This window comes from Perca flavescens, chromosome 21 (genome assembly GCF_004354835.1).
Source record: "Perca flavescens isolate YP-PL-M2 chromosome 21, PFLA_1.0, whole genome shotgun sequence".
Lineage (NCBI taxonomy): Eukaryota > Metazoa > Chordata > Actinopteri > Perciformes > Percidae > Perca > Perca flavescens.
The window spans coordinates 13,449,669-13,477,185 of record NC_041351.1 but is presented as its reverse complement, the minus strand read 5'-3'; the positions used below and the strand labels follow the sequence as shown (position 1 = coordinate 13,477,185).

General features: G+C 39.8%; 2 protein-coding genes across 6 annotated transcripts; one reads left to right on the top strand and one right to left on the bottom strand.

Moving 5' to 3' along the window:
* Nucleotides 1-54: 54 nt before the first annotated feature.
* becn1 (beclin 1, autophagy related) lies at nucleotides 55-4,697 on the bottom strand. 4 transcript variants are annotated; one of them, XM_028568447.1, is made up of 12 exons: nucleotides 4,335-4,697; nucleotides 4,079-4,211; nucleotides 3,911-3,960; nucleotides 3,634-3,692; nucleotides 3,373-3,463; nucleotides 3,137-3,273; nucleotides 2,834-3,028; nucleotides 2,584-2,730; nucleotides 2,244-2,393; nucleotides 2,081-2,141; nucleotides 1,839-1,981; nucleotides 55-1,219 (listed from the first exon to the last, which is right to left on the bottom strand). In XM_028568447.1, exons 2-12 carry the CDS (start codon nucleotides 4,203-4,205, stop codon nucleotides 1,051-1,053), a joined length of 1,329 nt encoding a protein of 442 aa, XP_028424248.1. In that variant the 5' UTR covers nucleotides 4,206-4,211; nucleotides 4,335-4,697; the 3' UTR covers nucleotides 55-1,050. The 4 variants fall into 4 exon arrangements, with proteins under 4 accessions (XP_028424248.1, XP_028424247.1, XP_028424245.1 ...); XM_028568446.1 differs by having other exon boundaries at nucleotides 3,911-3,975; nucleotides 4,079-4,223; nucleotides 4,335-4,696; XM_028568444.1 differs by having other exon boundaries at nucleotides 56-1,219; nucleotides 3,911-3,975; nucleotides 4,378-4,695.
* Nucleotides 4,477-26,583, top strand: LOC114548467 (breast cancer type 1 susceptibility protein homolog). Of its 2 annotated transcripts, none has more exons than XM_028568440.1 (21): nucleotides 4,477-4,846; nucleotides 5,837-5,925; nucleotides 6,021-6,074; nucleotides 6,177-6,257; nucleotides 6,355-6,443; nucleotides 6,536-6,572; nucleotides 6,654-6,772; nucleotides 6,924-9,701; nucleotides 9,928-10,007; nucleotides 10,937-11,072; nucleotides 11,292-11,349; nucleotides 14,364-14,467; nucleotides 14,918-15,120; nucleotides 15,213-15,300; nucleotides 16,463-16,540; nucleotides 16,733-16,773; nucleotides 17,311-17,394; nucleotides 19,556-19,613; nucleotides 23,203-23,276; nucleotides 24,023-24,086; nucleotides 26,331-26,583. In XM_028568440.1, the coding sequence occupies exons 2-21, from the start codon at nucleotides 5,846-5,848 to the stop codon at nucleotides 26,423-26,425; spliced, it is 4,401 nt and encodes a 1,466-aa protein (XP_028424241.1). In that variant the 5' UTR covers nucleotides 4,477-4,846; nucleotides 5,837-5,845; the 3' UTR covers nucleotides 26,426-26,583. The 2 variants fall into 2 exon arrangements, with proteins under 2 accessions (XP_028424241.1, XP_028424240.1); XM_028568439.1 differs by having other exon boundaries at nucleotides 14,915-15,120.
* The last annotated feature ends 934 nt before the right edge of the window (nucleotides 26,584-27,517 follow it).

The window sequence follows — 27,517 nt, the reverse complement described above, 5'->3', positions numbered from 1 at the left end:
CACAAAAATACTTTAAGGTGCACTGTTTTTGTTTTTTTAAGAGTTCATTTCCAGTATTTATTCATTGAATCATTCATGCCATTTCTATCAGTATCCCACAATGTAGTCACAAGAATGTGTTTAAATGTTTGCGATTAGATTAATGAAGTACCAAATACATTTAATTTTTAAGTAACTCCACACTGTACATTTTTTTCACAGCATGAAATGTTTTATTAACTCAAATACCACCGTTAAAAGTATCCCATCATACCTAAAACAGACAAATCCATCTGATTGTGTATGGAGTATAAACAAAGAAGCTGCACCAGCGTGCCTCTAAATAACGGTTTGCCTTCAACGTATGTATGAAAGTGGCAAACGTGATAACTGCATTAGAGGTTATGAAATACTGACACTCTTGTTGAATACCAAACAGTGTTAATCTATTAAAAGTCCGACGTGGACCACAATTATCACATCATACTCTTACAGCTTATCTAATTGGGACATTGACAATCTTTTTTTTCTTACTGTGGAGAAAGTTACACAGTGATTTTCAAAGGTGTGAAGTGCAACAGGAGAGCAAGGATACCTTGAACATGATAAAGTGGTTTGAAGTGAATTTGGTAAAGATATCTTTTAAATTACATTCTTGTCTGGGAAAGCGGGAAGTTGTCTTGATGCAACGTCAGCTCCTCAAAAAAAAAGCCAGATGTTAATTAGTGAAGCAGATGATAAAAATAAACAGAGACGCACATGTAATCTTATCCTGCTTGCTTTGAGGGACGTGACTAAAACCTGTGCCTGTTTTTACTGCTTCCACAGTATGCCTGCAATTTATGAACTCTACTTTCCAGCAAAATGGATACAAAGTATCCCCTCTTTGTGTAACATGTAAAAACAGACAATCTGGACTGAAGATCTAGAACATTGCTCCATGCTTCGTTTGCAGTGAAAAGCTATGTATTTTTTTTTATACTTTGGCCAAGTAAGTGATAAGATTTTCAGAAAATCCTTTCATTGGAGGAAATATGACTATGCAATAGCACAAGGCATTGTCCATCAAGTTTATCTGTTGTAGAACTGTGAGGTGACCCAGGCAAGTCCCCACTTTAGGTTGGTGAGCATAAACTTGAGCGCCTTGGTCCACTGCTCCTCAGAGTTGAATTGCGTTTTGATGGAGTAGGAGCCGCCGCTGCCACCCGTGTCCTCGATCTTGCCCTTCTCCACATCCATCCTAAGACAAGGAATAATAACTACTGTATTACATGGTTTAACCAAAGGCCATGGAGTGTATCTGCATAGCTAAATTAACATAATTGTGCCATACAAAAATATAACAACTTTCTTCAGTTTTACAGATTTTTAAGTTTCTGAAGGTTTCATGCCACCGTGATCACCAGTATAGTCTCTCTGTTGTTCAGCCTTTTAAAGAATGAATTTGATGGTGTAATATTTCACAATGGTTTAGGCCTGTATGCGGGGAAAGCATCAGTACCGTACGTGTGGTGTAGATTTCTTAATTGGACTCAGTTAAGAGTGAGGTTAGGCTGTCAGGTGACTGTGAGCTTTATAAGCCTAGTTACATAAGTAAGAGTATTAGTACATGCTATACTGAAGGCCACGCTTTAATAATTCAAAGGGTTATAAAGCCAAAGCTTTCCCAAATGTCTCTTATTTGCCTGAACAGCAATATCAAAGCAGACAATTATCCAGCTTCTCTAAAATAAATCAAGGAAATGGTTTAGAATTTGCTTTTAAACTTAATGAATATTTACTGTACGGCTTCATCTTAAATGGCTGCAATGATGCCCTAGTTAATGAGCACACATTGTGCTGGTCTGCAGGTATCTAACCTGTATGGAAGGCAGAAGCCAGTGTCTCCTTTCTCCACCTCCTCTTTGAATTGCTGGACACAGTCCAGAAAGGCCACCATGGCATGGTCAAATTTATTGTCCCAGAAGAACCTCAGGCCACCTGAGCAGTACAGAGGAAGTTCCTGGACAAACACAAGACAGAAAGAAAGAGCAGGGTTGGAACCTGGAGGATGTCTAAATAATGATGGGAGAGCTGGGCTTCTAAATATTGTATGTATTACCTTGGACTTGTCTGTCAGTGACTCTAAGTATGAGTGGTTTCCATATGGGACAAGACGATATCTGAAGAGAAAAGTGTTGTATGAGCTTAATTTGACGCAGAATTTGTTTTGTAATCATCCTTGTGGACAACGGAGGTAAAATAAAACAAACAACAATGCGTACCTCTGAAAGTGCAGCCCCATTTTGTTGGCTAGAGCATGCAGCAGCAGCACCGTCTGCCCCCAGGCTGCGTTGATCTCATTCCACTCCACCGGGACACTGGGGAGTCGACCCAGGCGGAAGTTATTGATGGTACCAAACTGCCCACTGTGCCTGGACAAGAACAGAAAGAAACTATTCAGATTCTCAGTCAACGGGTATCAATTCATTTTTGTCCCGGAGGCCTATATTAAATATTTGCTAAGTCATGGTTGATTGGACCGAAAAACAAATGATTTACTCTAAGCATACACAACATTTGTGTGTGTGTGTGTGTGTGTGTGTGTGTGTGCACGCTTAGTACCAGATGTGAAATGTGGCATTGAAGACGTTGGTCTTTTTCAGGCGATCTAGCTGAATCTGGCAGTAACGCATCTGGTTGTCAACACTCTTCAGCTCATCATCCAGCTCCAGCTGTTGCCGTTTAAACTCGCTGTACTCCTTCTGGTACCTTTTAGCACAAAGCAGTGCAAAGAGACAGAGCTGTTAGCTGCGGTCTCATTTAGCATATAGCACCCATAGTCACCGGTTTACACCACCCTTGGGTTACTCACTGTAGCTCCTCTGTGTCCAGCTGCTGAGAGTGGATCCTGCTCTGGGTCCGTTCCTGGGCCACAGCAGCCCTCTGCTCCTCTACTGCCTCCAACTCCTGGACCAGAGCCTCCTCCTCCTCCTTCAGGTGATGCAGCTCTGCCAGTAGGGTGTCCTCTCCCTCCACCTGCAGGTGTGACAGCAGCTCCAGGCACTGCCTGAAATATGTTCACATACAGTAAGTTATTATTACATAATACACACACACATACTGCTCGTACGCAGACATTTGGAATGAAGGGGCTCTTTGTTGTGCACCAGCTCACTTGTAATTCTGGCATTCGTTCTCTGTGATGTTGAGCTGCGTGTCCAGGTGATCCAGCAGGGTGTCAGTACATTCCTCACACAGTGGGTGGTCCACATCTGTCTGGCCCGACATGATGTCAAAAAGGTCACTGGTCACCTGGGTGGGATAGGATCAGAGACAACCATGAATTCAAAAATAGCACGATCAGAGTAAAACTGAGATAATTTGTTTTTTCGGTGTGTGAAAGTGCACTACCTTTAGCCTACGACTAAGATTTTCCATGGTGCCACCGTCCGATGCTTCTCCAATCAGTGTGAAGCTGTTGGCGCTCTCTGTGGACATCATCCTGTAGGGCAGGATTAAGCGTTTCAGTCAACTTTGTAGGATATGCTTCATTTGCAAGTCCGTCCACACCTCATTTGACAGAGGAACATATCAACTCAGAGATAATCGACAGATATAAATTGTAATTAGTATTCGGTTCCATTTCCTGAATGAAAAGACTTGAGCACTCACCGTGCAGGAGGGATATATTTTCTTGACACTCCATCTGGCTTGTTTTCTGCAAAGGTCTCCTGGAAGGAAAATGTAATTATGAAGCTCAAACATGCTTGCTATAAAAATATTGGAATAATGAATTGCTTTTTATGTTTTCTAAAAGTATTGCAGATTACGTTTGTACATTGGGTTTTTCAAAACAGAATCAAAAGGTTATTTGTGTTATCCCATCACATCATTTCCTGTACAGGTGAGGTACAAAAGTACATGTGTGCGCGTTTCTGCGGTTACCTACCTCTGGTGCTGTCTCCCCCTCAGTGCTGTCAGCCTGTTTGCTGGGGGTCACTGTGACCAACGGAGCTGTGGAGGAGAGAGGGATACATGGCATATGGAGCAGTTTAAACGCCACTAACGTTACGTACATTCTACAGCACCGATGTGTGATTCTTATGGATATACGTACCAATAAGTTCCTGGATTGTGACCCGATCGAGCACATTGAAGGATGTGTCTAGTTTGAGCGGCTGACAGCACCGCTGACACACGAAGCTGACCTGCATGGTTGTGCTCGACGTCTTGGAGCCCTCCATCGCTAGCTACAAGAAGACATGTAAAGCAATAAAAGCAGACTGTGAGTAAGTAACTAAATGGCTAGCTGACATTAGCTTTGCAACTAGCATACGTCGACGGTGTAACGTATAAACATAAGAAGGACTCACTGTCGCTTGTGAAAAATGAAAACTATTGCATAATAATACTGACTTGTGTGCGTAGAAAATTAGAAATCACTTAGCGTGACTCTTGCATTTAGCCTGCACCTCGGGACTTCTGTTTCCACTTCCGTATTGTTGTTTACGGCGGATGTGACGTCATATAAAAAGTGAAATCCTCTAGAGAAGAACCAGCTTGTGGACCTGGGGATAGTTTAAAAAATATGAGAGATATACTGGACACTGTAGGTAGGAGTTAACTAACTCCAGAAGATGGCTGTAGTGCAACATTAAGGCTGCAAGCTGCCATTAAAACCCAAAGAAGGAGAAGAACAACAACGACTGTGCAGTATGCGCTACATCCATGTATGCGCTTCACTCTCCGGACCTTTAGGCGGCGCTGTAACATCAGCCGCAAAACGCTGTTAAACATAAGCAGAAGAAGACGACAGTTGCGGGAAAACTGAAGCGGATGTTTCTCTGTTTACTGTGTTGATAAACTCCAAATTGTAGAAAACAAGGTAAATGTGGAAACATTTATTTCTTTACAATTAGCCAGTGGCATTTCAAAAACGGCGGTCTACTATTTGAATCACATATTGGTCTGGTCGATTTTGTCTCAATCTCAGAAGTTAGGAGTGTTATAGCTAGTTGTGTAACCTCCCAAAACAAATCATAGCAGTTAACGTTAGCCAGCCTGATGTTTAGCTAGTTGCCAATTTAAGCTACTGGCATACGTATGTTTGGCAAGTAAACTGTTTACAATATACTTACTGAATACTTCTCGGTGATAATTCTGCCTTATCTCACTGGAAGTATTATGCTTCATCACATGTTTGTAACATAATGCTGCTTTACTATCAGTGTGCCACAAAATGATTCTCAGTAGAAGTCAGCTAACGTAACGTTAATTACGCTATTCACAGATACCCACAAGTATGTTTTGCATTGATGAGGTCTCTTAGAAAATAAAATCTGCATTTACATTATTGAGACTTATTTAGTGTGCACATTATCTGTTTCTACTGAACCTAGTACACAGAAAATACACAGCACAGCAAGTAGGATTTAACCAGTTAATGAGTATGCGTGTCATAAGCCTACCCTAACTACTGTAGTTGCCTTAATTAGTAACTTCCTATTGAGATAACATGCATAGCTGGCTATCTGGGTTACAATATACTCTATGTACAGTAAATGTGACATGACCAAAGTACACACTATTGTCTTAACTTTACTGCAGCAGGGTCAGTTTGTCATAATTGCAGACAGGGTTAGACTGAATAGTTCACTATTCAATTCAACAATATTACTTTTTAAAGCCATGGTGTGGATGATTAGTAATGATATAACAATAACAAAAAGATCTTCATCCATTATTGATATATATTGCTGTATCTGTTCAGGTGTGTAAACCCCATTGTCTAGTCACACTGGAGTGTATAGTTTGTCTAATATTTGCAGTTTATTGTTTACAGCCTCTGGGTGTCCTCTGATTTCTTTTCTTGTAGCTTTTAAAAATGACCATGAAAACCCCAATGGCCATCGATGTCAAAAAAGGGATTTCAGTCCTTTGGGAGACTCTGCAGTGTCCCATATGGTAAGTGTCATGCTGACCAAGAAGTGAAATATTAATAGGAAATTTTGTAAAACTGTCATGTTCTTTATTGACTTCATACTTTCTCTTTCCTGTAGCTTGGATTTAATGACTGCACCTGTATCTACTAACTGTGACCATCAGTTTTGCAAGTAAAAAATAAAGTTTGATTACTCCTCCTTTTATTAAATAAACTGATATTTGTATATCTTTTTTACATGCACTCACAAACAATATATATCCTTTTTCATCAGATTTTGTATGATGAAACTTTTGGACAACACCAAACAAAACAGGGCTACTTGTCCAGTGTGTAAAACCAAGATAACCAAAAGGTTGGACAAAATCAACAAGATGACAGTGTAACGTTAATTATTTTTGTAATACTTACTCATTATCATAAGCTGTGTGTGTGTGTTTTTCCTTATACAGGAGCTTGCAGGAGAGCCCTGGGTTTCAGAGACTTATAACAGGACTGCAGGACATGATACAGGCATATGAACATGACACTGGCACAAACTGTAAGACAACATCACAGACTTCTTACTTCTTAAAATGACTGCAAAATGAAGTTATATTACATCATCTAATAACATTACTTTTATGGTTTCAGACTTAACTGGAATGTCCCAGCAAAAAGGACAATCGGGGTAAGACATTTTAACTTTTTGCCTGTTTGTCTGTCATTATAATAATGCAAATGCTAATTTATCTATAATTCCTCTACTCAGTGTCACAGATGTTGAAGATGCTGAACATTGTCATGATATGTCATTTGGAAATACACCTGGCAATGTGGAAATTGTCGACAATGATGATCTTTCAAGGTCTCACTCCTCGACTATAGCAGGTAAACTCTTGAGGCCTTTATGGTGGTGCATCTTTTCACATCAAATTAAAGATTTGCTTTCATTCAACTAGTAGTATTATTCATTTAGAAAGTGTGTTGTCTTCCAAAAGGTTAATTATTTGTTATTTTCCCATTCCTTTTTTTTTTTTAGCCCGGAATGGATTTGCAAGACTGATGGAACTTGAAGACACAAGTCCTTTGATGACAGAAAATGAAGGCCTGGACAGTGGCCTTGGGGAGGCCCCACCAACGTCTGACAAAAGAATGTGCAGCCCTATAGATAATATGGAACCATTAGAAACAGAAATGTCTGAAGTTGTGAAAATAGCAACATCAATACACAAAACTAGAGGCAATAAGCAATTCCACAAATTGGAGAAAGCCTCCCCTTGTGCATCATTAATTCCAGACGAGACCGAACACCAACCTTTAAGAAAATCATCAAGGAAGAAGCAGAAAACGGATTTGGAGTCTGACAAGATTCTTAAGGAGAAACAGAAGAAAAGTCTAGAGAAAGTTGCTGAGTGGCTCATGAACGTTCCAACTGAAGGAAGTCTTGAGTTAGAGAAACCCAACGAAGACACCGATGACTCGGACAGCTGTTCTTCCACTTCAACAATAGATGTCAAGCAACACAACAGTGATGTGAATCCTGGGAGAGTGGATCGTGCTAAAGCCCTTGAAGAGCAGGTGTTTGGGGCCGTCTACAAACGAGAGCGAAGAGGGACCAGGGTTGTCTCTCCTCCACTTAATGTTTTTGTCAAGCCATCAACAACTAAAGACACACAAACTGTCTCCAAAAGAAGGAGAAACGCTATCACTCCTGCTGATTTTTTCAAGAAAACAGGCTCTGAAGGTAAAAGTGCAAGTGACATGGAGGAAGAGCAACAAAGATTAGAAGAAGTAAATGACACCAGCAGTGACATTTTTAAAGAAGCAGAACACATCGAGGCCATGAAGAAAAATTATATAGACAAATATGAGGAAGAGTCAAACAACTTTCCAGAAAGTGACAAAAATAATGGCAAAGATGAGGTTTCCTGTCCCGTGTTTGATATTGGACAACAGCTACCAGACAGAAAGTCAAAGACAAGTACGCGCAACAGTCTTCAGCAAGTCGACAGTGATTTGCAAGAGCAAGCTAAGGCAAACTCAGAAAGTACTGAGCAAAAGAAAACTGACAAGAGGAAAGGTAAAAACACGAGGTTAGAAAAAGCCAAGCCTGCTAGAGTTCCGAAACCCCTTGTTCTGGTTGGTGTTAAAAATGGAGAAGCCAGTCCTAAGACTAGACCAAGGTCAGGAGAAGTTCAAGTTCATATTGAGAATTACCCTAGCAGCGAAGACCAAGAAACCCCTGTCGTAAGGAGCACGAGGAGAAGTAGAAGACTCCAGCTCTTCACTGAAGAAATCCAAGAACGTCACAAGAAAGCAAACTTGAAAGCCAATAAAGCTGAAAAAAATGGCAATGTTGGAAAGCAATCTGAGGAAGCTGAAGATGGAACACTGGATAATACGGCATCACCATCCACCAATGTAAACATGACAAAGGTGGCTGAAAGAAACGGATGTATTTATGATCAAGATATAGAAGAAATAGAAAACATGGAGTCTGATGAGAGAACATCTTATATGAGACCAACCGAAGATGTTAAAAAGTCCCTTGCTGAAGTGCAAAACGCTGAAACCTTGTCTGAAGCTAGTGCTGCATGTTCTGTCACTGTTGTCCCAAGCTCTACAAGTTCAACTGAAGCAGCTGTGGTCGAGCAAACACTTGAAAGGGACAATCCAACAAATCATCTCCCAAACAATATTCAGTTGGAAACCTTCCCTAGCCTGAGAAAATGTGCTGGAACAGAAAATGAGGAGGATAATAATGACAGTGAACTGGACACAGAGCAACTGCTCAAGAGCTTCAAAGCCATTAAAAGGAAATCCTTCCACCTTGGCGGTTCAAATTTGAAAAGGAGCCGTGGTTTAGACCAAGAAAACTTGCAGGGTGCCGAAGCACAGGAAAACCAGCGTCTTTGTTCTAGTGTTGAATCTGCGAAAAATTGGATGTACACAAAGGCATCTGAAGTCACCAACCAAGAGGCATTAGGAGACAATAAAAACTCATCTTGCAGTGATTTGATATCCCCTTCCTTTTCACACGCCCCGACAAGAAAACCAGTTGTTGAGAAACCAGATCACATGGTGGTAGAAGCCTCGATCCCTGGTAGCAGTCAGGACAGCGCTGGTGGTAACTGTGTCTCCAATAGTGTCAGCAGCACCCTCACTCCAAATAAAGTTTCAAAACGTGAAATAGAAAGTCCTCATCTTTCTGTTGTGTCTCGAGTAGTCGATTCTGGGCTCTGCTTCACAGTCGCTGAACGCGAGGAGCCAAACGAACCCTCAAATTATTCTCAAATCACAGAGAAACAGCTTGATGCTACCGAGAGGGGTGCCGGCAGAGGAAGGGCGATAAGAGACAGCATTTCGGAGTGCCATTCAGCTGCTATTGGAATACATTCAGTCAACACCGCTGAACATGTTTTAAACGCAGAGTGCTCTTTAACTCCTGATGGCCTTGGAATACCTGTTGTACAAATTGTCCACGAAGCACAGTCGGACAGCCACGGTAGTGGAGAGCTCAGTGCCAATTCCTCCATCAATAGCATGCCCAGGAAGAGGACAAGGGCCCAGAGGCTCGACTCTTCATTGGAATCAGACGACAGTGAAGAGGGATTACCAACTTTGACAGAAATTTTTGGAACATCAGCTCTTCCCTCTGCGGTGACAAAGGAGCTGGACGGCTCCAGTGAAGCTAATAGATGTGAGGATGCTACAGTTTGGGGAGCAAAGCAGTTGAGCCGTCCACCTGCATGCCCCAGCCCTGACTGTGTTAACTCCAGCCAAGCATCTGTGGACTTGTTTGGAACGCCAGATGAATGTAATGTGTTTATTCTCAGTAACCAAAATAGTTTTTATTTACAGGTTTGCAACCTGCTGAGATTAATTATTAATTATTATTATTTTGTTGTATATACTGTATCTACCTAAGCTTGCTCTGTTGTTTTCCAGGTTTAGAATGTGTGTGTGTCTGTGGTATGTGGAGGGGAAAAAAGTCATTCTCAAGCATTTAGACACAAAGCAATTTCATTATTCTCTCTCTGCAGGTGATGTCCCAGTAAACGACGTCAGCGTTCCCTCACAAATCGAATCATCACAATTTTCAAGCGAAGTCCTTGTTACACAGGTAAAGATGACTATGTTCTAATCACTTTTTCATTCATAGTATGCTGTATAATTACACCCACTGTTTTAGAAAAATTGTTGAATTCTAGATTTTCCATTAATTCTAACACAGAATTGTAAGTCTAGTTGCTTATTCAGCATCACCTTACCATGCATTGTCACATTTCGCCCCATAGAGGGCAGCTCCTACACTTTCCCAAAACAAACTGTCAACTCCTGGATGACAGACTACCTCGCTCAGTAAAAAATGTCCCCCTCAGCAGCTTTCTAAATTGCATTTCATTTACGTTAGAGGAAATGCCGCCTAGGAGATGATTCTTGTTTTCTACCTCATCCATCTTCCAGCGCTCTCAACTTTTATCTGTCGACTGTCTTTGACTGGGAGTTTAAGTTTCACGCCCTGGGGTTTAGAAAGGGCCCAGGATTACACACATCTGAGACTACAGACATTTGGTGTTATGGTACTGCGTGTTTGTGTGTCTGTATAATTAATGCACTTGCGCTCACCTTAAAGAATAAAAGGGTGGTCCATTGAAACACACTTTTAGACCAACAGACTCTGTTCTTCCAAACAAGCATCAGTTGAAAAAGTGGTTGTCACTTCTCTCTCTTGCTTTCTAATCGCCCTTCATATATCTTAAATATTATATAATCACCTTCTGGCTCTCTTATTCTGCCATGTATTCTCCTCACTAAGTGCTGTCTGGCTGAAAAAGCACCCATTACCATCCAGTAATAACTAACTGGCTGATTGTTGGTCCCTCCTCCCTGATTGACAGTTGTTATTGTTTTTATACATCAGTGCAAGACACAAACTGTGCAGCCAGTATGTCCCTTCTTTTTCATCTTATCCCCCCCACCCATATTCGATTAAAGTGTATTACTCATTTGTAATTATGGCTTACTTTACTTTGTTTTCTTCTGTTTTAGCAAAAAATTGAAATGCAGAAGGAGCTGGTGAGATTGGAGAAGTTGATGGCTCTGGTGACGGAGGTTCTTCAGGAAAAAGAAGGCAGTCCTGCAGAAGAAGTCTCCTCAAAAACAATTCAGAGCAGCAAAACCACAGGTGAGCAGATATGAAAAGTAGTTATCCTCAATCTGTTTTCTTTAGTGCTGACACGATTGGTCGATAAACAGATTCAATATATAAAATTTGCAAAGATACTCGATTTCTAAGGAATATAACAGTTACCCCAAGCCTGTCTTTTTTTTTTTTTTTTTTAGTTAAACTCATGTATTAGCTTGGTGCATGTATTGAGAGCTGACGATTGTTTTGTATCCCCAGGCCCAGACCCTCACATACCCCTCCCCTGTGACCAGGACAGAGGCCAAGGTTCAGACTGGTAAGTAATGCATGGTATAGCATAGATAGTTCTCTTCTGATATTTAGACTCTCTCCTTACATTCCTGAGAGAAATAATAGTTTGGCAATGAATACATCTTTATTATGTAATAAATAACACTGAAAAATTGTTAAAGAAACATAATCAACACGGTAAAACTGTTAGCAAGAAAACAAGTACAGAACACAGTACATACAATAGTACATGTGTGTGGTTTAGTTGAGCTTCATTGCTTAACCTCTGTCGCAGAAACACTAAACTATGCTACTGAAACAACAGGCATCATGGACAACCACAGTCAAACTACAAGTAAACATTGCCTTTTATCCTGACTAACATGAAAGCATGCCTCCCAACATTAGGTTCTTAACCCCTTTCACAGCAAAATTCCGCAATAGCACTGCGATGAATGTCTGCCGTTATGCCAGCTTTGTTTATTCACACGGAACCAAGCAAAGGCTGCACAATGCCGCCCCAGTGTGTGATTTCACACAGCATTCCAGCAGCGTCTAGTGTGTGTGAGCCGCACCGTTAATTAACCACACGAACCCCACCGGACCCACAAACCGCCAACTTTATGCATTATAGTAGCACAGTTGTCATTAGAGAGAAGGACAGAGACGGCTGCAGCGCCATGCCTGAGAGAGCGACTGGAAGAGAAGGTGGACTATTATACGCAATGTTTCTATGAGTTATCAAATAACTTCTGCTACTCGGAGCTCTGCTTTGTCATCTGTGGGTTGACTTGCGCATCCCTACTGTATGTAGCCCAACATGCCCACTGTCGCTTTCACACAGACGTCGGTTGGGCTCTGTTATGGTTCTCTGACTACCTCCGCTGCCGGCTTAAAGGCGCAACAACTCTGTCCCCCCATTCCGTCGGCTTAAAGGCGCATCAGTCCCGCCATGAACAAGCTGTGTGAAGTGGCTATTATTTGCAGTATGCAGGAAATGATTGGAGGAGCTGATAAGTGATTGTCAGGAATTGGACAGTTTGAAACCGGTTCCACATGGTCATTGTTTTTCATTCCTACAGAGGTTTGCAATTCTCTGTATTCACCTGTCGGAAAATAAGGTTATTGAAAATGATGGGAAGATTTGTCATCATTTGTGATCTTTCAGGTGCTATCATGGGCATCATTTATGCATTTGTGGTAATTGTCAGTGCTTACAAGTACGTGTAAGTTTAAAGTATTAGTTGACAATTCTTGGAAATACCCTTCTTCACTTCCTGGCAGAGATGAGAAGATCGATAATACTCATACTATTAAATATGAATGTATACAGCCAGAAGCCGGTTAATTTTTGGTCAGTCAGCCAGTTAAACAATCAGCTGTGAAAATCCTTAAAGTCAAACCTGACTCAAATAACAAATCTTATGAAATGATATCTGCCTCAATGTGTTGTATTTCTCTCCTCAGAGGATTGTATACGTTGTTAATACATTTTAAATTGAGCCATATTTCAATTGCGCCATATTAAGAAGAACAATAACTGGAGCAAGTGGCATGTAATTGGTCTCTTTCAGTCTGTAACTGGAGGAGAAAGTTAGTAAGTTAGTGTGTATGTGTGTGTGTGTGTGTTGCTAGTCTCGTTTTCAGAGGGTGATGCATCTCAAGGGGACAGGCGCATAATCTCACTAATGAACCCAGAATCTGCTTATGCTGTGGAGAATAAAAAAGTCGTTACTGACTGCATCTTATATGTCATTTAGAGCACTTAGAGGGAAACTTGTGTTGCCACAGTAATTTATCTCTCCTGCTTGACTGCTCCCCCGTCCCCCCCGCCCAACCTCTCTCCTTGTAGGCTTCTAAGTGCTAGACTGAGAGAGAGAGAGAGAGAGAGAACAAGGAGGGCTTTAGCTATACGTTATAAATTCTACATTAAAAAGCAAAACTCCATGGGTGGACTGGTGAAATTAAAATGGTTGGCACTAAAGTGTATGAGCCATAATCAATTGCAGGTCATTTAAATGCAGGCGTGCTGCCAGTTGTCAGTATTTTCGTGAAGAAATAAACTCAAAAGAAAACAAAGGAAGGGAACTTCCAAAACATTTTTTGTATGAGTTAGTATGATAACAAATGACATGAGTAACTGTATATTGAGTTTCTGTAAAAACTAAGCCTACATTTACATCTTGCTACCTAATACATTTGCACAGTTTAATTTGAAATGAAACAGTGACTATGAGTTTAAATTGCTGCTATTCAGTTTTAGGGGCACATAATCCCCCTTATTTTAGGACAATGCAGCAGGATAATGACCCTAAACATACAGACAAGGCAACCCAGGTTGTTTTACTACTGCTTAACAGTGTTTTACTCTGGATTGGAGTCAGTGGCTTGACATGTGTTTCACTTACTGATGAGACTAAAGGCAAAACAGCTCCTGAAATGAGCAACAAGTCAGTATGGCTACAGTCAGAATCTCGCCGGAGAAGATTATAAGTATCTGCTAATGTTTGTGGATCAAAGACTTTAGACAATCATTGACTGCAAAGGACTTGCAACCAAATATTGACTTTATTTAGGTGCATGCTACCTTGACCTGTTACTATCGCTCTACTAAAACTGGGAGACAATTTTAGTTCATCTACTGTGGATGCAGACACCTTTTTAAATAAAAGATGAGAGTCAGCATTTTAACCATATAGTGACTATTCACTGTACAGTATCCTGAGTGAACCTACACTCAAATTAGTAAAGCCAAACCCTTTATTGTTCTGTGTAACAGCCATTAAGAGAGAAGTGTCCAATCTGTTGTTGCAGGAATGTATCGATGGGATTTGGTCAGACGTCCAAAAAACTGAAGTTCAAATGCTGTTCTCAGACTACAGAAGCACGTTAGAACAATGGTCCACCTGCAAATTCAAATGATCAGAAATCGATCCAGCTCAATATTGATAATTATTAAAATGCCTTTTATCTGCGCCAATGGCAATTGAACCTACCATCCACACACACACCATGTCGTCTCATTTCCTTCAAAAGTTGATGTACACGTCTTCTCTGCAGGAAAGCTGTTCCAGAAGAAGAGCGAGAGCCCAGCACAAGACCATCTGATGGCAAAGAGGTCATCCAGCCCAGTGGGTCAAAGCATGGCAGCACTGCAGAGATGGGTAAGGCTATTGGTGTAGTGTTGGAAAGAATGGGAAACATGCTAGAAATGTCATGAAAGAATAAATTCACTTTAATCTTCCCGAAGCACATGAGCAGAAAGACACGTCTTTATTTTTATAATCTGATTATTCCACTAGGATTCTTAAAGTACAGATATGGCGGTCTATATGGCAACTGCCCATTAGAGATAGTAGCTCTTTATAGCTTCTCAAAATGTTTTAGTATGCTAAAAAGGTTTGGTTTGACTGAGATGAGCAGAGTTTAAGTGGTTAGTCTGTTGCATGGTAGCTTGACTGTGTGCTTAATGAAGGTTAAGCTCTGTGTGACAAAGAAGTATTTGTATAAAGATAACCAATTTAAATAGAAGTGGGTCGGATCATATCACGTTCAGTGTAACTGTTGCTGACTATTTCTTTTTCCTTGTTTTGGTTTCTCTCTGTCTATAGCAGTGCAGCGCTCCACGCACACAGGGCCAAGTGTTAAAGGCACCGGAGGCTCCAAAACTCCTAGTTCAAGTTCAGCAGCCAAAACATTAAAGAGCGATGGTTCACCACCAGATGGGCAAGAAGACAAAGAAAATAACACTCCACCGAGAGACAGAAGTAAAGCTAAGATGGTGCTAGTGTCATCTGGATTAGGCCCCAATGAACAGGTGCTCACACACCAAATCAAATCAATCAACAAATGTGTTTTTTCAGCACTTTCCGTAGCAGGATACACTAACCAATCAGATGTTTCCTGTAGATAATGGTCAAAAGGTTTGCCAAGCGGGTTGGTGCCCGTGTGGTTTCCCAGGTAACAGCGGAGGTGACCCATGTCATAATGCACACAGGTAAGTGTATGCTCACATGCAGGCAGTGTGAGTGTAAAACAACATTGTTCATTAAGTTAAGACTGCAACTATCGTAACTGGACTTGGCTTGATACGCAGCAGAGCAATTAAATCTGCTATTGCAAATTTCTACTTTAAATCTTTCGAGGTCCTGTTTTTCAATGTTTTCTTGAGCAGGGACATTTGCATTTCCAGAAGTAAATTTTCTTTTTACATGTAGTTACAGCTTATTTTGTGCGTCTTTTTAAAGCGCTCCTAAGAGATAAGCTCTCTATTTTTCCCTCACCCACGGACTCTCTCCTCCATTCATCCGCTTGTTGCTAATTACCCTCTCTGATAGATTATTTTTAATTTCAGAGCTTGCTGTCTCCAAAGCACCATATTAACTTGCTGTTTAAGAAGCCTTTTTTTTTAATGAAAAGCTGTTTCCCAGGTAACCAAAAAAAAAAGGAACGCTGGGACTCTTGATCTTTGCAGTTAAATGTTGGAAAGGAGCAGAAGGTGTCCCATTCTAACCATTAGCATCAAATAATAATCATTTGAAATGAAGTTTTGTTTGAGGCGCATCAATAACGTGCACTTAACTCTTGCCTGAAATACATATCAATGCATAATCACTATATTTCTTAAAGGAAGAATAACCTTTGTCCCCATTTGACCTGATCCATAATGATTTGTCTCTGTGAAGCTATTCCCTGTTTAAGCCTGTGTTAAACTGTTGGGTGGTTTTAAAGGACCAGAATTTACTTAAGTAATTAAAATGTAAGTAGTTTAAAAAGTAAAAAACAGTAATTTCTGGGAAGAGCGGGCAATAGTTATAGCCTGAACATAGCATACATTGTGCTTTATTTTTAAAGCTTTCAGCGTCTCCAAGAGCATTCAGGTATTCTTTTCTACACATTGTCTGCTTGTATCTGCATACTACAGTATGGTTCATGCTGCTAAACACAGTTGATTGACCTCGAGGTTGTCAGAATCACAAACTAACTCAGGACATATTGTTGACTTTTTGAATCTGTAATAGGAATCATCAAGCAAATTATACCTCACCTATAACACTTCAGTGAAAAGCTTCAAATCAAGATGTGTGTATGTGCGCACATGTACTCCTGCACATCTTTTCACACTGTTCTTGTTCTGTTTCTTCTCTTTTCTCTGCCAGATGAACAACTGGTATGTGAGCGCACACTGAAGTACTTCCTTGGCATTGCAGGCAGGAAGTGGGTGGTGAGCTTCCAGTGTAAGTCCTGGTTCACTTTGTTTTGTCAAGCTCCATCACCAATGTGTTTACAACAATTACTCTGAATACAAAACGGCATCGTGTGGAGGGATAGGCTGGAATAAAAGCAGTGTTACATAATACAGTAGCCACCAGAATAGTGTTTGTGCTTCTGACAATAAGCTCCTAAGTTGTTTTTTTCCCTCTCCACAGGGATTTCCGAGTGCTTCAAACTAAAGAAACTCTTAGATGAGGTATGTGCGCGTGTGCTCCTTGGGTTTGTGAACCGGTGACTTCCTGTTCCATCTCTGTATGTCTCGATGTCGAATTAAGGCTACATGATGAATCTCTCCTTGTGGTTCACTGTGATGCCTCATAGATTATTTGTCAGCCATTTGCTTTAGCAATCACTGCATCTGGTTCTGTGCTATGCAAATATAATCCTTTGCCAAACTTTGTTTAGCATCGCCATTCATTTATTTAGCCAGTTTATAAGCATTTTTATGCACCATGTAGTCTATGAAGAGATGGACTCCATACAATTATAAGATGAACTCTGTCAAACTGAAGAATGTTCAGCGTACACTTCGGAGTGTATTTGACCCTTAAAATAAATCACTTCTTTAATTAGCTGTCTGTTAGCTTACAATCAGTCCTTTTATGAGATGAATATGAATAATTGTTTCAATAGTGTAAAAGCTACTAGCAGGAAAGGATTTATCCCATTGTAAGTAAGGTTCATGTCCTTACTGTATATTTACTGAAGTAATTTAGCTGTTTTTCCCCAACAGAGTGTCTTTGAAGTGAGAGGTGACGTGGTGAATGGCCCCAGCCACCAGGGCCCCATGAGAGCTCGTACCACTGAAGACAATAACGTGAGTCCCTTACACACTGAACACTATAGCTATTCTAGAGTGTTTATTTGATCTAAATCCAATTTCTCCTCAGGTGAAAGTCAGTCCCCAAGGAATCTAACATTGACTCTTTTCTTTTACCTGCAGCTATAATATTTTATTTCTGATCCTCATTAATACACTAATTGGTACTTGCACATTCAAATAATATTTCAAAAAAATTTTTTTAGCTACATTTAAATTATTATAGATGTATTAAAAACAAAATAGAATTTTGAAAAACTGAACAACACTGCTAATCTCCAATAAGCAAACAAACTCAAAACTGTCACCACATTTGATTCAAATGTTGCTAACCTCTGTACTTAAATAAATCAGCAAACAATTAAACTATAATGTGGTTTACTGTTTCTCCAAAGTACAAGAAACATTTCTAACTGTTGGAAAACAGAAAAAATAACAGTCTAGCTATGTATTCATTTAATTTAGATGTGTTAATTAAACCTGTTTGTCTGGGACCTTGTACAAAAACATTACTCTCAGGCATTTGTTCCACGTTTAGCTCTATGCTGCCTGCAGCCTCTTCCTGGGCAGGTAAACACAACCAGGTGTAGAAAGAGTTCATGTTCACATGATGTAAATCATGTGATGGTGTTGCTAGGCAAGGACTAGATGGAGTTAGATCGGAGAGATGGCTGTGGCCTCAGCTAAGCGGCAGCAGCATTTGAGAAAATCAGATCACAATAACTACTCTAACCTGTTTGCATTACACAGCAACTACTGCATTAGAAAAATACAAATTAGGCAGATAATGTACTGGGTATAAAAAAACAAAAGTTTATGATATTTTTTTCTTAATTAGATAGGACAGTAGAGAGATACAGGCAATATTTGGAGATGTATTTATATTAAAGGTTTCTGGACAGAATTGAACCAGGGGCCATTCAGTTACTTTGTTTGCTTCTTAAACCACTAGTCTACCAGGATGCCCCCATTAAAGAGTAATTTAACAGTTGGTGAAGCAAACAGCTAAACATTTAAGCTGCATGCTCTCCATTCCATTTATTAACACAAAAACCTGATCAAGACAAAAGAAAACACAAAGAAAAGTCTGATTCAATCGAATAAAGTGTCCCAATAACAAACAGCACTTGGACCTGTTTTTTCCTAATGCACCAGCCTCTTAGTTGAGGCTCTAGTGTAAAAAGCTAATGGTAATTTTACCTTTTGGTGTAAGGCCAGCAGGACCAGTTCTGTTGCCACTCAGGGGGAAAATTTAGAAATGGCGAGATGTCATATTGGCCGTATCGCTGCCTTTTGAAGAACCTCCGCTAATTGAATTAGCTAGTAATTTCAGGCTTATTTAAGTGGCTTCAGCACAGTGCTGGCTCTTTGATGGAGGCAGACAGATTGTCCTGTTCATACTCTCCTGCACCACTGTGACAGACTAACGTGTGTGTGTGTGTGTGTGTGTGTGTGTGTGTGTGTGTGTGTGTGTGTGTGTGTGTGTGTGTGTGTGTGTGTGTGTGTGTGTGTGTGTGTGTGTGTGTGTGTGTGTGTGTGTGTGTGTGTGTGTGTGTGTGTGTGTGCGCACGCACGGGGGAGGGGGGAGTGGCACGTTATCACATCACACATTCTAATACCTCCCGAATAACATTAGCTGTTGTCTAAATTAAAAATCTGTAACAGAAACACTTTTTCATCTCACCAAGCACCTCTGGCTAATGATCACTATGGACGGACAGGGAGGTGCGAGAAATTAGTTTTTCTCTCTCCAGCAGCTTGGACGTTTACCTTCCAAACATTTCCATCCAGCCACACACTGTACTGTATATGAGACTGGGATGTGAGTCGCTCATTCCCATTTCAAGCAAACTGGTTGACCCTGAGTGCAATAAAACAATGTACCCTTGGTGTCAGGCAGGTGGTTTTGCTTTGCGTGGAGTTCAGAAACATACTCTGCTGCTAAATGTTAAACTTCAATATTCCAATATTCCGCACATTGATAGATGTGTTGTTATTCTGATTGAACATTAGGCTGCTCTCATACAGAATTATTGAACATTGTCCAAAGGTTAAATTCACTGAATAAATGTCCTCTTTTGCTAGACTCTAGACATTTTGCAGGAAGTGACATCCTGCAGTATTTTATCCTTACTTTGTATCTTCTTTTTCTTTTTAGTTGCTCCTGAAGGGCTACACAATCTGTTTCCAAGGGCCTTTTACAGACATGACTACAGGTAACTCACATGTGCAACATGACATGTCCAAATACAACTCTAGAAAAAAGGCTTTCTGTTTACTGTACGGGGACCACAGGCTGAAATGTAACATGCAAAGTGGATCAGGTAATTACTGAGAAATGTAACTAATCTGTATTAAGGTATTTATCATGAGAATGTTCGAAAGTGTTAGGGTAGTTTTCACACATACCTCGTTTGGTCCGGACTTTCAGACTTTTTAGTTTGATCCGAACCAAAATTACAGGTGTGAAACCTCCCTCGGACCATGGTCCGGATCAAAAGACCAAATTTTGGTCCGATAAAAAGAGGTAGTCTCGGTCTGGACCAAACTGAACCATGGTCCGGTTCGTTTATAGTGTGAAAGCATTTTTTGGATGGTTCGGACTTACGGACCAAATACAAGAAGCTCTGGCAGGCTCTCCTTGTGTTACGAGACCGGGAAAGCTCCCTTAAGGAATAGCTCGGTGCTTAGTGAGAGAGAGTGACGGTGAATGCGCTCAGAGCAGACAGCTGTCGGCTATCAGAGCAGAGAATACATCAGCAGTTTATTTGTTAAGTGGTAGTACATGTAGGCTACAGTGTAGATTTCAGTTTGTCTCTGAATAAAGTTCCTGTGTCTTGCTTCTCAACATCACAACAAAACAAAAAGAGCCGCAGCAGTCAGTTGGAAAAATTCCGACACAGAGAGAGGATACGAGAGGACGGGGAACCGCGTCCACAAACCAATCAGTTCTAAGTATCTGGAGAAGCAGCTCACGTATGTGATGACAGCAGGACGTAGGTTTGTCATGTATAAACAGCAGTGTGAAACCAAAACTTACCGGATCAAATGTATACAATGTAACAAAAACATGAACCTTGGTCCGGACTTTCATGTGTGAAAACGCCCTTAGAAAGAGTGAAATTATTACAGCATCTACACCTGTACACTGATGCTCGCTCTGTCTTTAAACCCATCTAGGGGAGCCCGACCAATACTGAAGTTTGAAGCATCAATATTATTGATATTTGACAGTTTCATTAATTAAATTAGGTAATTAAAAACATTGTTTGACATTTGGGGGAATACACTTAATTTGCATTCGTTAGATGTCTTACATTGGTCATATTACACTGGTGCAGTTGAGTCTTGTCATCAGCATGAGGTTGCCAGACAACCTGTGGAGACTCCAAGAAGTCACGGCACCGAGCTAATAAATAGTTCCAGCACGCAACTTAAAACCACCACTAGTTGTTTTTACACTGCTGGTATGCTGGTAGACGAAATGTGTTACCTTTTGGACAGAGCCAGTCTAGCTGTTTCCCCCTGTTTCCAGTCTTTATGCTAAGCTAAGCTAACCACCGCTGGGCTGTGGCTTCATATTTAGCGTACAGACGTGAGTGAGCGGCAACATTTTTCTTAAACTATTCTTTTAAAACGTTTGGACCAATATATGGACTGAGAGACATTTAACAATCCAAAATATACCTATCAGTACCCTCTGGTGGACAAACTATAGTGGCGACAGGGTTTCTAAACACTCACAAACTTATCTTTGGCATTTATGTATTGCAACTTCTTGTTGCGGACAGGTTCTACTGTCTAATTCATGAAATACGGTTTTCGCTGACCTGTTATTCACCTACAGTCCACTTTGCAAATGTGTTGCGATGCCCTTACATTACTCCCTTATTCATGCAGTGAAGTCGGCATGTATGGTATACTGTAGATATTAATCTCATTAACGGTGTTCATCTTTACCTGCTTAGCAGAGAGGTTTCATGCAGTGAGTTGAGTCAGGGAAGTTATTTGGTTTTTAGTTTTTGTTTCATATATATATATATAAGCGTGGCATATGTGTCTAAAACCTACTTTTTTAGTATGTAATCCACTTTTTTATCTTTGTTTTTGTCTGCTGTTTTTCAATCACTGTACAGCACTTTGAATTGCAATTTGTTATGTTTGAAAAGTGCTATATAAATAAAGCTTGATAGATAGATTAATGTGCTATTTGTTGAGCTCTATAAATGACAACACTGAAAGGTCTAGGGAGGTGTGTGAAATGCAGACTTATAAAAAGTGATGAGTAGCTTGCAATATCTTTTTTTTTTTTTTTTTTTTTCTTTCTGTAAAAAAGAATATGCCATCTGAGCATTTCATCCATGTGTTTCTGAAGTAGGACATAAAACTTTATGCCTAAGTTTGTATGTAACGAGAGACTAGCTAAGATTGCTCAATATGCTTAGATATAGTCAGATATGTCGTAAAATATCTGTCATCCACTTCATAGGCATAAGAAAACAGAACTCACACGCCACGGGACTTGCTGCACCTAATGTCTCTGATTACTGACTACAAAAACAAGAATTCTTTCATTTGCATATATGATTTCAAAGAAAATATTTTTTGCACGTATTTGTTTTCTTAATAAAGAATTACTTTGCTCAGCCACACTTATTCAGTTTTGTAGATGTGTGTCTTGCAAGACTCTGATAGACACCCGCCTTGTTTTTAAGATAGAGGGAAAGAAGGCAAGCTCACAGAGGTTTGGACTGACGCAGCGTGAGAAACGTGCTGTTTTTTTAACCCCTGTCATTTTGACACTGGAGAACAATGGCAAGTGTTTTCAGTGTGTGGGTGGATTGAATAGGGACTTAAGTAGTTGTTTGAGACATCTTCGGTGTGTTGTCATATTTCACAGTGGTTGCTATGGTGTCACTGAGCTGCCTGCAATTACTTTATTAAACGAAAGTGGAAATGAGCCTTCAGTCATGGCCAAAGTGCTTTTGCTGTTCTCTTCTTTTAAAATTGGTGTGAATACCCTAATATATTATATTAGGGTATTATAATTTAATTTCTTAATGATTTAAACTGTTAATAACCTCCAAGTTCAAGGTAGAGAGGAGTTTGGTTGCCCTTCATACAAAATTCTTTTTTTGCTTCAACCTTCCAGCATGAATGAATGAACGATGGCTCATGGTTGAAGGTCTCTGGGGTCACATTGCTTAAAAACCCACATGGCAGCAATCCTTGGTTTCCTTCTTCCTGGGGCTCTTAAAGTGCTTCTGCTGCATCCTCCTGCTGAATCGATGAAGCTTTACTAATGGGTTGACATTTGCTAGTTAGCGTGAGGAGTTTAAAGACTTTCTTTTACATGGCACAAACATGAGGATGGAGTCTGTTTTCTTCAGCCCAACAGGATTTCATCTATTATTTAATTGTTTGTGTATGTTAAATGATGAGGTTACCTACAGCATACACAGCAAGATTTTCCCGACACAAGTGTTCTCATGTTAAAGGTAACAAAGAAGGGAAGCTGTTGATCTGAAGGCATGTTTAGTGTCTGATATGTTGAAATATAAAAAAAAAATGTTTATCTTGACTGATTGATGCACATACTGATTTGAATGGAGACTTAAGTTCACTTATTGATCTGTTTTCCATTCTTCCGATCAATGGAAGTCTCAGCTTTAAATGAGTCTGCTCGGTATCCCTCAGTTTTAAAGTGGTCAAAGTAGAGAGAATTACATTAAGGTGTGATCAAGGATTTTTTTTTAACAAAACCGTCAACATTTACAGCCATTTCCGTGTGTATGTTTATTGTAGATGAAATGGAGTGGATGGTGGAGCTTTGTGGAGCAGCTTTAGTCAAAGATCCTCTTCTCCTCGACAGCAAACAGGTGAGGGTGTCAGTAATTGTGACGCACTGACCTCACGTTTGTCAGTATCCTTTTCAGAAATGCAGGGATGATTGTTTTGAAATCAGATCAGTGATCTTTGACAGTTTGCAGGTGAGTAATTAACAATAAGAACAAAAGGAGACCTGTCAACTTGATACTCTTAGTATCTTATTAGTTTTTTATTGTTTACATTGTCTTCATGAGCCTGTTAGCATTTAGCTCAGGGTACAGCCTCACAGAGCCACAAACATGGCTGTAGACATTTTGTCTTCCCTTATTACAGGATGTAAAGTTTAAGTTTTAATGATTCCACTTTACTTAAGATTCTTATGAGTCATAAAGACAGTGAAGTGCATGCCTCTCACAACAATAAACAGTTCTTTGACTCAAAAAGCTGCAGCCTCCATAATATCCATTATTTGCCTCCTCGGTTTGATTTAATTTTAAATGTATTTAAAATTATTATTTAATAATTATTTGTATTTAATATTATTCATGATTCATTCAAGTGTCAAATTATAAGTATAAAGATTGAGTAATGCTGAAAACCCCCAGATCCCATAACCACTACAGTCACGACATCAACTATGCTTAAACCAGCAAGTTTCAGCCAAGAGACTCTATGTTGCTAATAGATAATCTGACAGGCAGGTGTGAAAATATAATTTCCTTCCAATTTGGCTGGCTATAAATATATCTACTTGTACTTGTAATTCTAAATTACTTTCTTTCTTTTTGTTACGCAGAAGTCCCATCAGCTGGTCATTGTACAGCCTGGATCAGAGTCGTCATCGTCGTCCACATACAGCAGTGAGTCTAAAATGAAGTTTTACACCTGCTGCTTTTATAACCCACTTTTAATCTTGTACAGATTACAACACAGGGATTATAAATTTAGAGGTTAGACTGAATGCAGCAGTGGGAGCTGATTACATAATTCCTGCATGGCTTCACCTGGGCATTTGAGGCTGGGACAAGCGTGGATCTGACTATGGAGAGGGTGACAGGAATGGATAATATGCCAAAACAAATGAATATTATAATATATAAAGAGATTTAATAGGCTTTCATTAAATCTTAATTAATCTCATCCGTGAGGCTGCATTAGCCAGCATGCTGCTTGCTTAAATTAAGCAAGTTTGCAGAGAAACAAAGACATGCAAAGACACTTTAAAGGTATGTGATAACAAATGGTGAAGTATCCTTTTGTAGGAGAATAATAGACAAAAACGATTTCCATGATAAAAAATTAGAGGTGCTGTCACAAAGTATTTTGTTTTCCTGTATTTGGACATTTGAAACAGCATCAACACCTTCCAAAGAAACCAAGGAAATGCTATTTTTATTTATGTATTTAAGGCATGTAAAAAGATTTATTGAAGACTTTCTGCTCAACCTAACTTGAGTATTCAAGTGTCCTTTTAAGAAACAGAGGAGAGGGTAAGAAAATAGCTAATGTTTTCAAGCTAGCCAAGTAAGCTAGCTCCTGTTTGTTCCCTTAACAAGTTTGTAGTGTTTTCTGAAATGAAACAACATTTAATAAAATATTTGACATGATATTGTAAAAGCAATAATAAAAAAGAATACCTTTGGAAAGGAGCAGGCTTGTTACAGCGTGTTACCTTTCGCAGCTAGCTAGCCACGGCCAGGCTGTCTTCATTAGCTTGTAAACGCTCTTCTCTCGTAGAGAAGAGACTTTATCACGTTTAAATCTGATTTTTTTTTTTTTTTTTTTTTTTTTTTTTTTACTGTTGAATGTTAATTATGTGTAGGATTAACAGCCACCAGCAACATCTTCTGAAATGTTTGACAACATTTGAGATGCATGAAGATAATCAGAGGTGTAGCTCTAGGCTAGCATTACAATTATTTATTTTTCTAGACTAGCTCACTAAAATAAAGAAATTCTTTACCCATTTGTCATCATATCCACATTATAAATTCACATTTTATTATCCTATGAATTCGCTGTGGTCTTTCTCAAAGTATCTTCACATTAGTTATTGCAATTTAGTCCTCTTATTTCGAAAGGGCTGTTAAGGGCAGGTAATAGCTAAAGTACACATACATTTACTGTACTGGTAACTGGTTTAAGTATTGTTAAGGTCAGATTTCTTATCTGAATATGCTGTAGTGAATAGACAGTCCCCACAAGCAGTAGGCATTCTGGCTGGTGTGCATGCCTGTGCACCTGTCCCTCCATTAGTATAAGGATTTGAATGCATTTGTGGCTGTGTAAGGACTAGTTGGAGAGTCACAGAACGGTGAAATGACAGACGCTGCCAGCCAAAATGAGACAGGTTCCCAACAAGAGCAAGGGGAGTGACTTGCCAGAAAAGGGAGTGTGAAGGAAGTTAGACAGCAGAGAAATGGCCAAGAGTAAATGTCAGATTGGAGCCGGGGGAAATGTCAAAACAAGTTGGCCACAAAAAAGAGAGAGAGAGAGGCTGCCTTAGCACGAGGAGAGCCCACCCCCTCCTCCTGGCATCCTAATTTGCACTGCTGCATATTTAATGTAGCTTTTCCTCTTCCACGTCCTCTGGCACTCAAAGCCCAGGTAATCGAGTAGCCCATCACCCTCCCCATTCTCTATCCCCCCTTATCCTCCCTTTTCTCCAATATTGTTTGAAATAACACCATCTCTCTCTTCCTCTCAACCATCCTCTGATGTAATGGAAATGTTTAAATATATGTGCACACACTCCAAATTATGTATTACAAGACATATTCTGGACATGTCAGTTCAGGTTATTGGCTTAAAAGATTACCCTGCTTATTTTACAAATGTGTGATGTTACTAAGCAAAGATTTGTTTTTCAGGTTTAATTAACAGCGAAGGTTTGTGCAACTACATTTTGGGAATACTGACATGATGTCTGGTTTAGAACTGATAGTTCTAAATGTTTTATCAGAGTTAAAGCATAACATATTTGTATATAAATGTAAGTAGTAGCTGTAAAAGTTTAAGGTGTTAAGTTTAAAGGTTAGTGTCATTTATATGTAATTTATATACATTCATTTGCAGATTTACTTAAAAAACCTTCTGTTCAACAGGTCTTTCTAGACAAGCTACAGTCGTGACACGTGGTTGGCTGTTGGATACTGTGGCAACCTACACCCTCCAAAACTACAACAAGTACACTACATAGGCTGGGGAGCCAAGTACATTAAACCCACAGCCATGACCTATTTTTACAACTTCTGTTTTTTAATGTCCAATACTGTATCTAAACTGCCATTCATCTGTTTTATTGACAAATCTCCGTGTATTGTTTGCATGACATGTTGTATATAAAGTTTAATCAACAGAAAATGCTTGAAGGGAGTCTTTTCCTCTTTTTTGTTTTGTTTTATAGCACAGGGAATTAGTGCACACATACATACAGTATATCACTGCTACTCACAATAACTATACATAAAAAACACAATGTGCCCATATTAGCAAATCTGGAAATAACCGACAGGCCTAATTGTTAATTGGCCTTTTAGTCTTACAAGAAAAGTGTTGTTTTAGGGGTCTTTCAAATGTACACCTCATGCAGTCTAACACGGATGGAATTGTATAATTCATGAAATGGCCTTGGATGAACTGTTTTTTTGCAGATATATCGGAGGTAAGCTGCCTTTGAAACCAAGCTAAGGAAATGCTCAAAAGCACAGTAGACCCACTCACCATGTGTCATCCTTGGGGGGTTTCAGAAAGAACCATTTATTTACAGTATACAGTATTTAGTACTCCTGTCAGATCTAACGTATTTTAATAAGCTCTTGTCATCTGTGTTCTCCAGTGGTCCCACTGCTGTTTTTATGGTTCTGCGACAGTCCCCTGGTGTATATCAGCTTTCTGGTTGTAAAAGAAAGCCTGTTGCTTTCCTGAACATGGCTTGAATGCGGCAACATGTTCTGCACAGAGATTTTTTGAATTATTGAACAGCCATTGTGTGGGAATAAAATGAGAGCGAAGAGATTTACAGGAATGGGCTGTACGAGGGCACAAAAATGGCCCGTATGCGTGCGCACTCTACATGCTTTCATGTAACCTTGAGAAAATAAAATAAATGTCAGGTTAGGCCACATTAAAACATTGCTGTAGAAGATCATGCAGCTTTAACTCTTGTTTGTGTGTAGTGGTTTGTAGGTGAAAGGGCTGTGACAAAGGTACACTTTAAAATATTTTCTCTTTGGTAAAATAGATTGAAATCCTTCCTGGATAAAATGTGATGGTGCTGAAATAAGGGCCG